General features: G+C 38.7%; 1 protein-coding gene across 1 annotated transcript in view; it reads right to left on the bottom strand.

Annotated features, from left to right (window-relative positions):
- CNTN3 (contactin 3) overlaps window positions 1-16,745 on the bottom strand; it is a 207,538-nt gene that overhangs the window by 47,605 nt on the left and 143,188 nt on the right. The window contains exon 11 of the mRNA XM_065885516.1: window positions 14,863-15,038. Coding sequence (XP_065741588.1) covers window positions 14,863-15,038 — 176 coding nt within the window. The remainder of the gene's footprint in view (window positions 1-14,862; window positions 15,039-16,745) is intronic.

The following is a 16,745-nucleotide window of genomic DNA, read 5'->3' as shown; positions in this document are numbered from 1 at the left end:
ATCTTTGGAAAACACCATTGGACACGTCCCTCCAGATCCATTCTGTACCTGCCGTACTGCTTCTTTTGGAGGCAGCTGACCTACACGGACTATATAAAATGGTGCCCTTACTTTCTGTCTTTTCCTTGGGTTCCTCCCATCAGGAAATCTGAGGGAGGGAGAACAGTGAGTTCGTGGTATTTGTTTATCAAGGTTCATCCCTGCACAGTTGTTTTACTCTGACTGTGCCAAGAACCCAAGACAGACTTTAAAACAACCCCACCAACTCTGATCTAGACGCCCTTTCATGTCAGGAGCCTATGTGTGAGCCAGAGAAAGGATACCCGCAGTCACAGAGAATAAAATTACACTCTCTCCCAGGAGAGTTGCTCCCAAAGAGATCACACCAACTTTACTACAACTTCAGACCAATGTATTCCCACAGTCTTCCTGATACTCTGGAAATAAATAAATAAATATATGTATATATATATCTCAAAGTCATATTTAAAAAGATGATAAGAAAGACTAGCTTGGATGCCAAATCCAATCTATCAGTAGACTATTTTTTTTTGTAAACAGTTATGATCTAAAATTTTAAAGTCAGTATTAAAAAATGGTTTACAAAATCAGAGTGTTTACTGTTATAAAAAAACAGCTTAAATTCCTGGGTTTTGTGTCTAAAATTTTAAATTGCCCCAAATGAGCCATTTATTCTTCACTTTCTTATTCACGTCCAGATCAATTAAATGGTATAATTAAATACTGTCTTGCAAAGTAGAATACTTTTCTTTCTGAAATCGGAGCATAAAAATCCAAGCCACTATGGACAATTACAACTCAATAATAAAAAGGCAAATAACCCGATTAAAAAACAGGCCAGTCACCCTGACTTCTGATTTTCAGTTGGCATATAAGCAGTTTAGCAGTCATCACTCTGTTCTAACAACAAGTAAAAGCTGAAGTAATTCCGCTTCGATCTGACAGAGAAGTGAGGCCATGGAAAAAACCACTGCCTTCAAAAGTGGAGAGACAGACTGACAAATACAGAGAAGCACAACTTACTGGAGCAGAAATCCGCCAGCAGAAATTCCCCTGGGAGCCAAGACTGGGGTAGAGAAACCCAAACTGGGATGGATGAATTGCTGGAGGGTCAGCGTGGACAGGTCTGAGAGCTAACACTCCAGGGAACCCAGACACAGGTGGTTCCCCATACTTTTCTGAGTTTTACCTCCGGGAGCTCTACTGGGTCCTCACACTGAATGGTGAAGAAAGATCCCCTCATGTTTCTGGCATGGCAGGGGAAGGGAAAATGAACCATTGTGACATAAGCCAGAGCACTCTGTTCTTCTGAACCAAGGTTGCCTTTAGGAGAAACTAATTTACCAGGGCCTAACCTGCTGGGGTTTTGTAAGAGCCTAATACCTCTTCCTAAGAAAAATACCCAAATCCTGATCCCTCTAGCTTCCCACACGGGGGAAGGGAAATACACAGCTCCAGTACCTCCAGCCATCCTGTCTCACCAGATGGGAAAGGAGGAGATGAAGAAGCACTGTGGAAGTTCACAGTCCAGGGGCACAGGCTCACCGAAACAGCAGACCAAGTCACAGGACTGGAGAACACTTCCTCTCACCACCCCACAGACTCACCACGATATTTGTAAAGGCCTGCTCACTGCAGTTCCTTTCAGCTACTACACATCACGCATGCCTTTCAACAGAACAATTACCGGGCATGTGAAAATGCAAAAAATACAGTGTTAAGAGGCTGAATACAAATCAGAACAGGCATTAGATATGGCATGAAGTATCAGACGAGAAATTTTAAAGAGCTATGATTAACATGCTAAGGGATTTAATGGAAAAAATAGATAGATTGCAAAAAGAAATGGATAATGTAAGCAGAGGGATGGAAATTCTAAAAAACAAAAAAGAAATGCTAGCGATCAAAAATACTGTAAAGAAATAAATAATGGCTTTCATGAGCTCATTGGTAGACTAAACATGGCTGAGAAGACAATCTCTAAGCTTGAGGATATGATGATCAAATCTTCCAAAACTTAAAATGAAAGATGCAACAACTGAAAATAAAGAACAAAATACTTAAGAACTGTGTAATGGAGATATAAGAAAGAGAAGAAAGAGAAAAAGGAAGAAAGTAATATTTGAAGCAGTGGTGACTGAGAATTTCCCAAATTTATATCTGAAATCAAACAACAGGCCTCTCTCCAGAAAGAATGAAAATGATAGGTCAGAAACACGGCCCTCCATAAAGAAGGAAAGAGCATCAGAAAATAAATAAGTGAAATATTCCTAATTTATCTAATAGATAACAGTTTTTTCAAAATAATAATTCACTGCTAGGAGGAAAGCAAAACTAAACATACTCATACCATATGACCCAGGAATCTTACTCCTTGATATGTACCCAAATAGAAAACTTATGTCCACACAAAACCTGCACACAGATGTTTAAAGCAGCTTTACTCATAGCTTCAAAAACTTGGAAGTAACCAAGGTGGCCTTCAGTAGGTGAGTGGATAAACTACTAAATCCAGTCAAAAGAAAAAAGAGCTATTATGCCATTGAAAGATACGGAGAAAATATAAATCTATGGTACTAAGTGAAAGAAGCTAATCTGAAAAGGCTACATACTACGTGATTCCAACTATAGAACATTCTAGAAAAAGCAAAACTATGGTGATAGTAAAGATTATTGGTTGCCAAGGGTTGGGGGAGGGAGAGATGAATAGATGGAGCACAGAGGAATCTTAGGGCAGCGAAACTACTCTGCACGATGCTCTAATGGTGGATACATGTCCTTACACATTTGTCCAAACCTCATGAATGTACAGCACCAAGAATGAACGCTAATGTAAACCACAGACCCTGGGTGACAATGATGTGTCAATGTAGGTTCATGGATTGTAACAAATGGACCACTGTGATGCAGGATATTGATAGTGGAGGAGGTTGTGCACGTGTGAGGACAGGGGTTGTATGGGAACAACTCTTTGTACTTGCCGTTCACTTTTGCTGTGAGCTTAAAACTGCTCTAAAAATAAAATTTATTAATAAACATAAGTTAATAAAATACTTATTAATAACAAGTAAAAAATAAATAAAAAATTTACAAGTCACAAAGGACCACATCCTTCATGATTCCATTATATGAAATGTCCAGAATAGGCAAATACCAGAGCAGAAAGTAGCTTTGCGGTTGCCTGGGGCTGGGACTGTCTGAAGGTGGAGGAGTTGGGGGAATTATGGATAATGGGTGTGAGGTCTCTTTCTGAAGTAATTAAAATATTCTGAAATTGATGATGGTGATGGAGGCACATCTCTTTGAATACAGTAAAAGCTATTTAATTGTATACTTTAGTTCAATTATATGAATTATTTCTCAATAAAGGTGTTAAATAAATAAGCCATCATGAATAAAAGATAATGCTATGATTAGAAGACACCATTTACCTCCTCATTCAGTTTCACTGATCTGTTCATTTACTGGATTTATTAGATTTAAGCCTTTTTTTTTTTCCCCCTGCGGTACGCGGGCCTCTCACTGCTGTGGCCTCTCCCGTTGCGGAGCACAGGCTCCGGACGCGCAGGCTCAGCAGCCATGGCTCACGGGCCCAGCCGCTCTGCGGCATGTGGGATCTTCCCGGACCGGGGCACGAACCCGTGTCCCCTGCATCGGCAGGCGGACTCTCAACCACTGCGCCACCAGGGAAGCCCAATTTACGCCTATTTTTGACAAGTCCTCTTTTTCAGAATGTATTCATGAACCTTAGCCCCACCCCCTTTGCCAAACAAAACCAAACCAAAATTATGAACTGCTAGTTCTCTCCTCTGCCTCCAGAGATGAGATATTTTAACTCTGCAAATCACAGATGCAGGTAAATATCTGTTAATCACAATTTGGAGGATCTTAAGTAATCATAATAATCGAATGAATTGTTTCTGACTCTCTTAGAACTTCCTTTAGAGATTTTTTTTGAAAGTATCTGTACATAATGGTGTTTGGATTTTCATGTGCTGGTATATACACAAACATATTTACAGGTACACAAACATACACATTACTGTCTCTTTGATGGTAGCTTATAGTTTTCAACTGGCTAACAGTAGGGTGGGTCCAGTGGTGGAATCCCAGTATGTCCTAAGCTCAACAGTGAACAACTGACAACCCCACCCCTGAGAAAAAAAGTCAATTCCTAAGAATTGGAGTGATGTCATTTTATGGAAGGTTTGTAGGGAAAAATATGAAATTCACAACAAAATCTCCCTGAAATATTCTTTAAACGTCTGCATCTCTCCCAAAGTTTCTCTCCTAGTATCACTAGCTTATCTAACTTCCCCAAAGTTTCCTATGTAACCCTCCTGGAACACTAGTTCTAAAATCTTCATATTTCCCTTCAAATTCCTACAGCTTGAATATCCCATTCAACCCAAGAAAAGTTATGAAAGCTATTAGGAAAAGAAGAATACAGATTTTTTGACTACATGAAAATGAAAACTTTTACTCTATGAGTGATAAAATAATAGACAAAGTTAACATAAAAGTGACAAACCAAAGGAAGATATTTCCAGTGAATCACACTAAGATATAATTAATAGCTTGACTACATAAGGACCTACTATAAATCTGTAAAGCAAAAGGCTTGACTTCTAACGGAAGAAATGAGTAGAGGATACAAATCTGCAAGGTATGGAAGAGGGACAGGAAATGGCCAGTACACGCTGTGAATTTGCGTGTAAGTGAAGGATTTCCTGCTGTGACCTAAGGAGAACACTGTCCAATGGACACAAAATATACATGAGATGAAAATCTATTATATGCAAATGTCAATATCATTACTGTGTTTCTAGCAAAAATAAAATAAGTCTTATCTGGTTGATGGTTGTCTTGAAGCAGTGTGTTTTGTTTTTGTAACTTTCGGAAGTCATTCTCTATTGCTAGATTTAAAATAATTTTTTGAACACTCTTCTACACAGTAACCCAGGCAGCTGGGCTACTGTGAATTTCTCTAGCTAGAAATTAGGTAATTTTTTGTTTTCTGCAGAAGTAACGATGCATTTCATGAGTCAGTATTAAGCCCCCAATTTTCTTGATTTGGAGGAGCCAGTCATAAATCTGAATCTTTCTTAAGTATCCAAATTACTAATAAGCAAAACGGAGAGATTCTCCATCTTACTATTAATCTGAGAAATGAGAAACTGTTGATAATGAGATATCACTTCTCAACCATCTGTTTGGGAAAAATTTTATTTAATAAATAAAGGGAAAAAATCATGTGTGGAAAAGAATGTGGGGCAACAGGCACCTCCTGCTCTGCTGATGGGAATGTAAATTGCCGCAGCTTTCCCAGAGAACACTTTAGAAGCAATCCTACCGGCAGTGCTAGTAGCAGTAACAGCAAGAACAACCGCAGCAACAGCTAACATGGGTTGTTCTGAAGTATTTTATACACATACCTCAGAATAAATGACTATTATCATGCCAGTTTTACAGATGAAGAAACTGAGGCAAAGACAGATTAACAACAGTTCATAGGAGAATGAAATCGGTTACAAGAGATGGAATTTTGAGTTCCGATGTTTTAATGATGCAACAATATGTATAATTTCTAGTCCTATCCAGCAATTCATACCCGAACAAATACCCCCCAGAAAACTTCCTGGGAATTACTGACAGGGTGTCATTACTCTTCTTTCAAAATACTGTTAACTATTCTTTTCTTTACCTAAATACTCTCAGAATTGTCTAAAGTGGTGTCTGATTGCTAGTCATTTTAGAAGCATGGGAAAAAATCGAAGACAAATGAAAAGCCTTACAATATAATAACTGCTTTATTTCATCTAGGAGCACTGATTTTTTTTTTCATGATTCTTTCCCTGTCTCACTCCACATCCAATCCATCCAACCATCCATCCATCCACCCTAAGAGAAAACTGGAGTTGTCTTTATTTAGGCCTGTGTACTTGTGCAAATTATTAACATGCATTTTATACATCTTTTGTCCGTTATACTGCTTATTGGTTACTGTTGGTACATAAGTAAGCTATTACTTTTTGTGAATTTATCTTGTATCCCAGTAGTTGACTGAACTCTGATTATTTTTTTTAAATTTTAGAGTTGATACTATTGGGTTTTGAGTAGCCCTGATATCATTTTGTCCAAATAATGGTAATTTTGTTTCCTTATTTCTAAAGTTAGACCTTTTATTCTTGTTCATCCCTTACTGAATTGGCCCAAACACCTCCAAATGGTTTTAAAGTAATGGTACCTGTGTGCATTCTGTCTTATTGTTGATTTAAATAAAAGTATTCCTGATATTCCCTTTAAAGACATTTTTGAGATGTGGAAGAAGTATTTTTCTGTTCCTACAACTGGTCATTAATTTTATTGAATGTCTTATAAATGCCCATTGAGAATACAGTGGTCTATTTTATTATATCTATTGATATGAAGCATGCACATTTCCTAGATCATCATCTAGTGCTTACAAAAGTTGACTCTTTCAGTATGATGTTCACTTGTTTTTTGCTAAAATTTTATTTAGGTTTTCATACTATATTCATGAAATCGATTCATATTTACTAATTATTTGTTATCTTGCCAGGTTTTGTTCTCAGGAATATGCTAACCTTACAAAATAAATTGAAAAGATTTAAAACTTTTTATATTGTCAAATAGTCTATATAACAATTTATCTATTTCTTAAAATCTTAAAAGAAATTACCAGTAAAATTCTAGCCTTAGAATCTTTTTCTGTGGGGGAAATGGGGAGGGGGTGTTACTAATTTATACTTTTTCATGATTATGAATCTACTTACCTTTTAAAATTCTTATTAATTTTGATCACTTATATCTCCCCCAAATTTTCTACTTAATTGGGTTTGCATATATATGACTTGAACATGGAATATTCTGTTTATTTTTAATTCTTTCTCACCCATTACATTCTCTTTCTCATTTCTAATTTTAGCTGCTTTAACCTTTATTCTTCATTAATATTTTCCAGAGCTCATCTATTGCTTTTGGACATTGCTCCATCCATCCATTTATTCTTCCATCTCCTTAATATACAGTTGTTTTGTTACTTTCTTTCCTAAAATTTACAAGGGTGTGAAAAAGATGAAAAGGAATGTGTATTTTCTATTTTTAGGATCAATTTTTTATGTGTATCTGTTACTTCCATTACAAAATAGTATTAAATTGTGTTTCTGATTTTTGGCAAATTGATCTGTTGATGGTTGAAAGAGGAGCTCTCAGCAGACTACATGACAATTTAGTTTCTCATTTTCTCTTTGTTTTTGACTTGATATATTTTAATGGTACATTAACTGGAATATTATGATTTATGATTATTACCCCTGCATGGCAGAGCAAACTTTTTCCAAAATAAACTTACCATTTTTACTCTTAAGGCTTGCCTTGAATTCTTATTATTTTTTAAATTAGTAATTGTTACCGTATTTCTTTTTGTTGAATTTGACTGATAAATATTTGCACATCTTTTCGTGTACAGCCTTGGTTTTTGTTTTAACTCCGCTGTCTTTATGGGCTTTAATTCAAGTTACATGTTACTTGGTTTGACTTCTGCTCGTCTTCTTATAAATTTAAATCTTACAGGGTTTCCACTAGGGGTGGATTGGACCATTCATCTTAACAAACATTGTACGTAATAAACGCAGCCCTGGGATACTAATCATACCCTAGGTAGGAACTGAGACTCTAGGATGCCTGGCTGAGCAAACAATGAGTTAGTGAAATAAATTCAACTTCAACTCTTTTGTGCATTTCCCCGTTTCCAACAGGCATTGGAGAATCTTTGTTTTTTCATCCCCAAATAGCTTTGTGGGAGGGGCTGGGCTTCAGGGATACATGCTCAAGATGAATAATATTAATTCCCCTGGTCTAATTCCCAACTTTTATGGACTCATTACTGGATGTATTCTCTAAAGGATCCTTCCAAGTCAGTTTATATTTTGAATTTGGACAAGATCTAAAATTTATAAGACACTCTAAGTGGGAGATGTTTACAAACGCAGTGTGTCACCACAGGTAGTGTTTGCATGAGTGCTTTACCTCAGTTCTGTATTTACAACGCACACAACACCTCTTACAGAATTTTGTGTTGTAAAATAACTGCTATTGTCAAACTTTCAGTTCTCACACCCAAGTAATTCTATGAAATAAATCAAGTCAAGGTGACCATATTGTATTACTATACACAAAGGATTTCTTTCAAAGATACTCTTTTCTGCCACTGAGAGCTGGGAAATACATCAGGTCTCAAGCTCTCAAGCACTAGACTGAGATTGCGGCCTGTGGGAGATAAAGCACACCGAAAGCAGCCAGTTCAGTGAGTCGCAGATGGGCTGTCACTGCTCAACCTCTTACTGCTTCCAGTGACTTTTATCCACACACATTCTAATTCATCATAGATCCAATCCCATAAAATGTGTGAAGCTCTATAGCTTGGCTCTATACATTCCTCATTTCTAAAGTGTCTGCCGCACATCAAGTTTATCAAAGCACAGCTATTTAAACATCCTTACAATATACAGGGAACTTCTGGGGTGTTCAGGTTCAACAGTTCCTAGCTACAGTCAGTCTCCATAATGTAATATGTCTAAGTCCAAAGGTTAGCTTATCAAGGCAAGCCAAATTATTCTTGAATGCTCTTAAAAGCATACTTACATTTCCAGGCCCCTAAATCCTCAAGTACCAGCCAAAAATGTTCTTTCATTTCTCTTGAATTTGGGGGCTATTATCTCCTTTTTCCTGTCAGTGGAAGCTTCGATATATTTAAAAGCTGAGAAAGGAAGATGTTATACTGGGAACTGGGTGAATGATGCAATCTCTTTTTTCTCTCTCTCTCTTTTTTTTTTTTTTTTTGCATGGAGTGGAATTCTGTTGGTTAAACATGGCTATGATAGAATGCTACCGTAGACATATTGTCGGGACTGTGTCTCTTCCTATTACTGTGCATATACGAAATTTATATACACATAACTACATACATTCTTACCTATATATGCACAACTACATATGGAGATATCTAGATATAGCCCAAAAGGAGAGAGCACAATGTTCCTGGAAGAGGGACCAGTGTGTGCAAAATCTTGTGGTGGGAGGGAACATGGCAAATACTAAAAACTGATGTGAAAAGAAACCAGAAAATGGGGAACAGAAAGTTAAGTAACTCATGCAAGGACATCATCTAGTAAGCAACAGAATCTAGACCGCACCTGTATCTGAACCCAAATCCCCTGCTTCTCTAATTACACCACACTCTGCCTATAACCAAGATTTGCTTGGCAAACAATGGACTTAAGTGGATGCCTTTTACTGCTGACTTATTTATACAGCGCTGATTTGTCCCATGGAACAAAGCCTGTGTCTGACCCATATTTCTCCTCTGTGATGTGTCAGTTTGCTTTGGACGCTTGGCTTAATAAGCTCTTCTGAATGCTATACATTCTGACAGTGCAGAAACCTATAACTGCTGTTGAGACAGGAGGGAAAGGGACAGGATACAGCCACTCGATAAATGAAGAAGGGGTGCAGCCCTTAGGATGTGATAAAAACTGGCTGGAACCGGCTGAAACCAAGGTGGCATGGAGAACAGTCTGGTCCTTGACCTTTAGCTCATTATACCTTCATTTTAATACTAAAAGTGGCCCAATTCCTGGAGATCCTCACCCTTTCCTGGAATAGCAAGAATATTCCTCCTACTCTTTAGCATGTGATATTACTCAACCCACAAAAAAAGACCAACCCCAGGCCCTGGGGCCACTCTCACTTTCTGAGCAGGACCGCATTCTGCCTATGGAATGTGTCCCTCTAAATAAATTTGCTTTCACTTTACTTTGACTCACTCTTGAATTCTTTCCTGCTTGAAGCCAAGGACCCTCACTTGGAGGTCTGTCCCAAGGACTTGAGCGAGTCCCTGGATGTGACAATCTCCTCTCCTCCAACACTGTCATCACACTCCTTTGGCATGACACGCAAGTCTACACAACAGATCTGATCTAAATTGGAGCCTCTGGATTTTCCCCAAAAGGTGTGGGTTTTTTTGTTTGTTTGTTTACAATGAATGAATGAATATTGAATACCCAGAGTCGTCTCAATGACAAGTGGCCGAAACAGTTGAAAGCTGTCAGTTAGATTTTCCATTTTCTAAACGACCCACCCTCTTTTTAAAACATGGCTCCTACACTATCCAGCTTTCTAAGCAACCTTCCCAGTTACCGGCTTCTCTCTCCCTCACATTTTGCTGCTTTTGAAAACAGGGGATATATCGATGAACACACTGGGATAAAAGACAAGCAGACTTCCTAGGTATTAACGTGAATGCTGCAATGAATACACAGAGGACAAGAGCTGTTGTATGATTCCCTCCTCATGCAGTAGGAGAGCAATTTACTTAATTGCTTGTGTTTAAGGGTAATGTCATCTTGTATGGCTTACATTTTATACTGATGGGAGAATACTAAGCTACTAATGGCACAAGTCAATAAAAAAATTCATAGGCCATGAACAAACATGTTAGAAAAAGACCAGAACTGGCAAGTGATAGGGTTAATTCATGCAGTTTCATGTTTCAGATACTTGATTCCTGTAGAGAGATGACTGACTCAATACCTTACGTAGAACCTATCAGTAGCACAGGAGCAGCTAAGTTAAAGTATTACCTTGAATATATTTAATTCCAAGACCCTCTGAGAGAAAGCAGCCATCTAGCTCAGTGTCAGTGAAATGTTTGTTTGAGGATGTTTGATGCATATTAAAATCAAACTGCTGGGACTTCCCTGGTGGTCCAGTGGTAAAGAATCCATCCTACAATGCAGGGGACTCGGGTTCCATCCCTGGTCAGGAAACTAAGATCCCACATGCCGCGGGGCAACTAAGCCCGTGCACCACAACTACAGAGCTCGCGAGCCTCAACTAGAGAGCCCGCGTGCTGCAAACTACAGAGCCCACAAGCTCTGGAACCCACGCGCCACAACTAGAGAAGTGAAAACCGGCACGCCACAACTAGAGAGAAGCCCGGCCACATCAACGAAAGATCCTGTGTGCCGCAACTAAGACCTGACACAGCCCAAAATAAATAAAAATAAATAAATTAATTTAAAAAAAATCAAATCAAAGTACTTTGGGTTTTTAGTCTTTAAATGTGTATTTCTTTAGCATTAGTGCAGACGAAGGACATTGTATTGGATACAATATTATCAACAGTTCACAATCGAGGAGATAAATCACGGTGCTATCTACATTATACAGCAAAGGCAATTAATGTTTCGAATCAAATTCTTTATGAATTAAAGTTAGGGCAAGAGCTGGGTTACAGCAGTGAAGGTAACATTCTAGCCTTTTCTTTTTTCCCTTGACTCGTCTCCAAGGAAAGGGAAATGATAAACCCTAAGTATGGAGTAAAGAGTTGGCTGAGGATACTGGCATATGCCTTTTCCTGTTGTGACAGAAGAAATCCGTGACTTAAAAAAAAAAAGCATTTAAAGCAGCAATTCTACTACTGGGCATATACTCTGAGAAAACCATAATGCAAAAAGACTCATGTACCAAAATGTTCATTGCAGCTCTATTTACAATAGCCCAGAGGTGGAAACAACCTAAGTGTCCGTCATCGGATGAATGGATAAAGAAGATGTGGTACATATATACAATGGAATATTACTCAGCCATAAAAAGAAACGAAATTGAGCTATTTGTAATGAGGTGGATGGACCTAGAGTCTGTCATACAGAGTGAAGTAAGTCAGAAAGAGAAAGACAAATACCGTATGCTAACACATATATATGGAATTTAAGAAATAAAAAAAAATGTCATGAAGAACCTAGGGGTAAGACAGGAATAAACACACAGACTTAGAGAATGGACTTGAGGACACGGGGAGGGGGAAGGGTAAGCTGTGACAAAGCGAGAGAGTGGCATGGACATATATACACTACCAAACATGAAATAGATAGCTAGTGGGAAGCAGCTGCATAGCACAGGGAGATCAGCTCGGTGCTTTGTGACCACCTAGAGGGGTGGGATAGGGAGGGTGGGAGGGAGGGAGACGCAAGAGGGAAGGGATATGGGAACATATGTATAACTGATTCGCTTTGTTATAAAGCAGAAACTAACACACCATTGTAAAGCAATTATACTCCAATAAAGATGTAAAATAAATAAATAAATAAAAAATAAAAGTAAAAAATAAAGCATTTAAAGCAATAGTAAAAGAAATGTCAATGGTTTGCAGCAATTTGTGAAGTTCTTGAAAGCCTTGAATCAGTCAGAACAATTTGGAAAACTAGAATTTCGAAAATGGAGTAAGCCAGATGATAGAACATAAAAACAGCATTGAAATTGTACTTAATCGTGGCTAGGTATCTAAATATCGCCTTTTTAAATTTTAATTTTATTTTTTTAAAGACCAGCTGTAGTGGGTCACTAGGGCTGCTGTAACAAAGTAACACAAACTGGGTGGCTTCAAACCACAAAACTTTATCCTCTTAGAGTTCTGGAGTCCACAAATCTGAAATCGAGATCTCTCTCCCAAATTTCTAGGGTAAGACCCTTCTTCCCTGCCTCTTCTAGGTTCTGGCAGCCCCAGGCATTCTGTGACTTGTGCCTCCATCTTCACAGGGCCATCTTCCTTGTGTCTATATTCTCCCCTCTGTGTGTTTGTCTGTGCCTAAATTTCCCTCCTATTACAAGGACAACAGTCATACTGGATTAGGGCCCATCCTATTCCAGTATGACATCATCATAACTTCACTACATATATCTGCAACAACCCTTTCCAAATAAGGTCACATTCTGAGGTACTAGTGTAAAGGACACTCTTCTCTATCTCCTTTACAGTCAATACTATACGCACACTCGGAACACGTCACATTTCTGACACCAGATGTGTGTGTTTTCCACACCAAGCAATTCTCCAACACCAGGTGGGGGGGTCCCAAAAGTCAATTCAATTCTGACACTATCTGCCTGGAGTTAGCATCAGATCCATAAGTTAAGGGCTCAGCCCCCTGAGACTGGCCCCTCTTCAGACACCAACTACAAGTCTCAGATTGTCACTTGTACTTCCGACCAACCACTTATAAACTGAAGTTCCCATGGCACTCTCCTTGGGTTCAGTAATTTGCTAGAATGGCTCACAGAACTCAGGGTAACATTTATTTACTTTATGATACTTTATGTATCATAAAGGATACATATAAACAGCCAGATGAAGAGACAGATAGGGAGAGATCCAGAAGGGTTCCAAGTACAAGAGCTTCTATCCCAGTGGAGGTGGAGTGTGTCACCCACCTTGCGTGTAGATATGTTCACCAACGCAGAAGCTCTCTGTGATGAAAAGTACTTTACTTTTGGGATTTTTATGGAAGCTTCATCACATAGGCCTGATGGATCATAAATTCAGTGCTCAGCCCCTCCCTCCTTCCTGGAGCATGGAGGGGCTGGGCACTGAATTTATGATCCACGGGGAGTGCTGACGGTTCCAAGTTTCTAATCATGGCTTGGTCTTTCTGGTGACCATCCTGAAACTATCCAGGAGCCCACAGCGTCACTTCATTAGGACAAAAACACATTTCATCACGCAGGAAATGCCAAGGGTTTTAGGAGGTCTGTGCCAGGATCCAGGGGCAGAGGCTAATAACCCTATTATTATTAGCCTCTACCACAATCCTATCACAACTAGGCCTTAGGATTTGAACTTTTCTTTTGAGGAAACATAATTCAAGTCCTAACACCATCCTTTCAAGTTGCACACAATCCTAACACATTAATAGACCCCATGTATATACATATATACATTGAAGAAGAAATATTGGTGGTGGTTTTTAAAAAAATTTTTTTTGACCTGGCCATGTGGCTTGCAGGATCTTAGTTCCCCGACCAGGGATTGAACCCGGGCCATGGCAGTGAAAGTGCCAAGTCCCAACCACTGGACAACCAGAGAATTCCCAAGAAATATTTTAAAATAAATATAGCTGAATTGACCATCATATCGTTTTGTCCATAAGGAGAAAACCCAGACTCTACTATGAGGTACCACTGACGTCTTATCCAAAATGAACAAAGCTAAACCCTGTGTCAAAGAAAACAGGACTGCAAGGGAAACTGGCCTTGTGACGATGGATTTACAGACATGTGGCCAGGTGCGAGGCCTGCTGTTAGTCTGTGCGGTTCACAACACTGCGTTCCTTCTTAACAGTTCTCCTCAAGGTGTCCATTTTCCCTTGAAATCTGTAATTCTTCCTCACATAGAACCATCGCAAACGAGGAGACAGAATGAAACAAGAGAAAGTATTTGTGTTTGGGGGACTCACAGATCTAGGCTTGGATGTAAGTTCCACAACTAGCTAGCTCAGTGGTCCTGGACAAATTAATATCATTACAAATCCTTAGTTTATGCACCTGTAAAAGGGCAATGCTTACCACTGACATTCAGTGTCATTGCAAGGATTAACTGGGATGAAGCACCTGGCCTGATACATGGAAGGCATTTAGCAAATGTGACTTCGTTCAACTTCATAATATATCATGTTGAAAATAAACAGTTGTATAAGAACACTTTCCCTTCTGTGGAATACTAATGACGAAAGTATCGTGCAAAATAACAATTAATATAAACACAGCAAACATCGATTTTAATTAAAATTATAGTTTACGGTTGAAGTAAATATGCTCACTTTCTGGTAATAACTGTAATAAAATTAGATCATTACAGAATTGCAACCCCGATTCACTCACAGAACAGACATTACTGGAGTAACAGATATGTGCCCGATGTTCCTTTAGGGACAATATGTCAGAGACAGATGTAAAAAGCATGAGGAAAGTGTCACAACTTACCCCACCGACTTTTTCAAAGTGAGATCCATCTTTCTTAAAATCTGTGAGGGCCCCATTGAAATACCAGGTAAACATGATGTCTAATAGGGGGTCGTGTTGCACCTGGCAGGGCAAAATGACACTTTCGCCCACTGAGACATCCATGTTGGATGGTGCCAAAGTTATTCTTGTTGGTTCTATTGGGGAAATAATAAAGTTTTAAGTAAAACTTCAGCGTTTTTATTTTGATGAAAGCAATTTTCAACAGGCAGACTGTTAATCTAATATAGTATGTATGTGTGTGTAGACATACATATGTGTCTATATACATATATACACCTCTGTATCATGAAAAGTCTTCAAGATGGAAAGAGACATTTTGATGCAGACCCATAACATATTTCACTGGATACACAAATTCTTGTTACATGAATTAGGGTATCTAAATTTATGGGATATTGAAGTTTAAAAATTGAAGTCACCTGTAAACAAGGGTTATAATACTACTAAAAAATTAATTTCATTTTAGCTTTATGGCTTCATGAAATATACCAGTAGAAACCATTGTATTTTCAATGACTGGAAAATGTATTACTACCAAAATTTAAATAGACTCAAACTTTTGAAAGACTACAAAAATGTTTAGAATAGGTAGGATACTAAGTTAAAATGTTAACTAATTTGTTTTTTCTCAAATGCAAATGTCCTTTCTATCATCACCACTGTCCTTCCATAGTTGGGAATTAAGCTTCCCTTGACTCTACTTTTCCAGCACTGCTCCCCATTTCTTTGCTCCATGTTGTAGCAAAAGTCTTCAAAAGAGGCATTGATTATGTTTTCTACAACAACAATCTTCCTCCTACCCAAACCTGTGCAACCTCAAGCCTTTCCCATCTCAGTTGTTTTGACTGTTATTCTTCCTGTTTGTTGTTCACCAAACACTCTGCAGACATCCTTCTCTTTCTTTCTCTCAGACCTCACAGTCAGTTTACCAGCAATGCCTACTGACTCTACATGCAGAATACATGCAGAATCGAATCCCTTCCCATCAACTGCTCCGCTGCCACCCTCATCTGGGTCACTATCACTCCCACCTGGATTACTGCAATGCCTCCTGACGTTCCTCCCACTTCGACCCTTGACTCCCCACAGTCTGTTCTCAACAGAGCAGCTAGAGCAACCCCTTAAAAATATATTTCCCATCATTTCATTCCTCTGTTCAAAACTGTGCACTAACCTCGACTTTTCATGCCAACTAAAAGCTGACGTCCTAACAAAGTCTACAAAACCTCTACACGATTGTCCCCAAGAAATCTACTGAACTCCATCTCCACGAAATCTTTGTTCACATCTCTCCTTCTCTGATCACTTGGGTTCATGCTCCAGCTTACTTCTCCCAAACACTCCTCTGTATTTTACAATCGTTTGCAATTTCTTTCCTTCTAAGAATTTCCTTGCCTTATATTCCTACCACTTATTTTCTTTCTACCTTTGGTAGAAGGTAAGCTTCATGTGGGCAGCATTCTTTGTCAGTTTGTTACTGAATAACCCAAGCACCTGGCACATGGTAGATACTCAATGCTTTTCTTCAATGAATAAATGAACAAACACATCCACAATTCTAAGTGACTCTTTTTGATAGCAAGGGTTATTCCATGGACTCAAACATCTCCAGAAAATATCAACGATAATGGAAAAGGAAAAAGTGTACCCAAAAGATTTGACATACTAGAATAGCACGAAATAAAAGCAGACCAGCCACATATGCTACTTACAATTCTACTGCCCATTTTGACAGCATGGTAACTCACGTGTCCCTGGTACACACCGTGGTGTATAAAGAAATATTAAGGATTGTTCCCTTGACTTTCACTTGTTAGAGAAAACACAAGTGCAAACGTAAG

Source organism: Phocoena phocoena, chromosome 10 (genome assembly GCF_963924675.1).
Source record: "Phocoena phocoena chromosome 10, mPhoPho1.1, whole genome shotgun sequence".
Lineage (NCBI taxonomy): Eukaryota > Metazoa > Chordata > Mammalia > Artiodactyla > Phocoenidae > Phocoena > Phocoena phocoena.
This window is presented reverse-complemented; position numbering and strand designations above follow the sequence as displayed.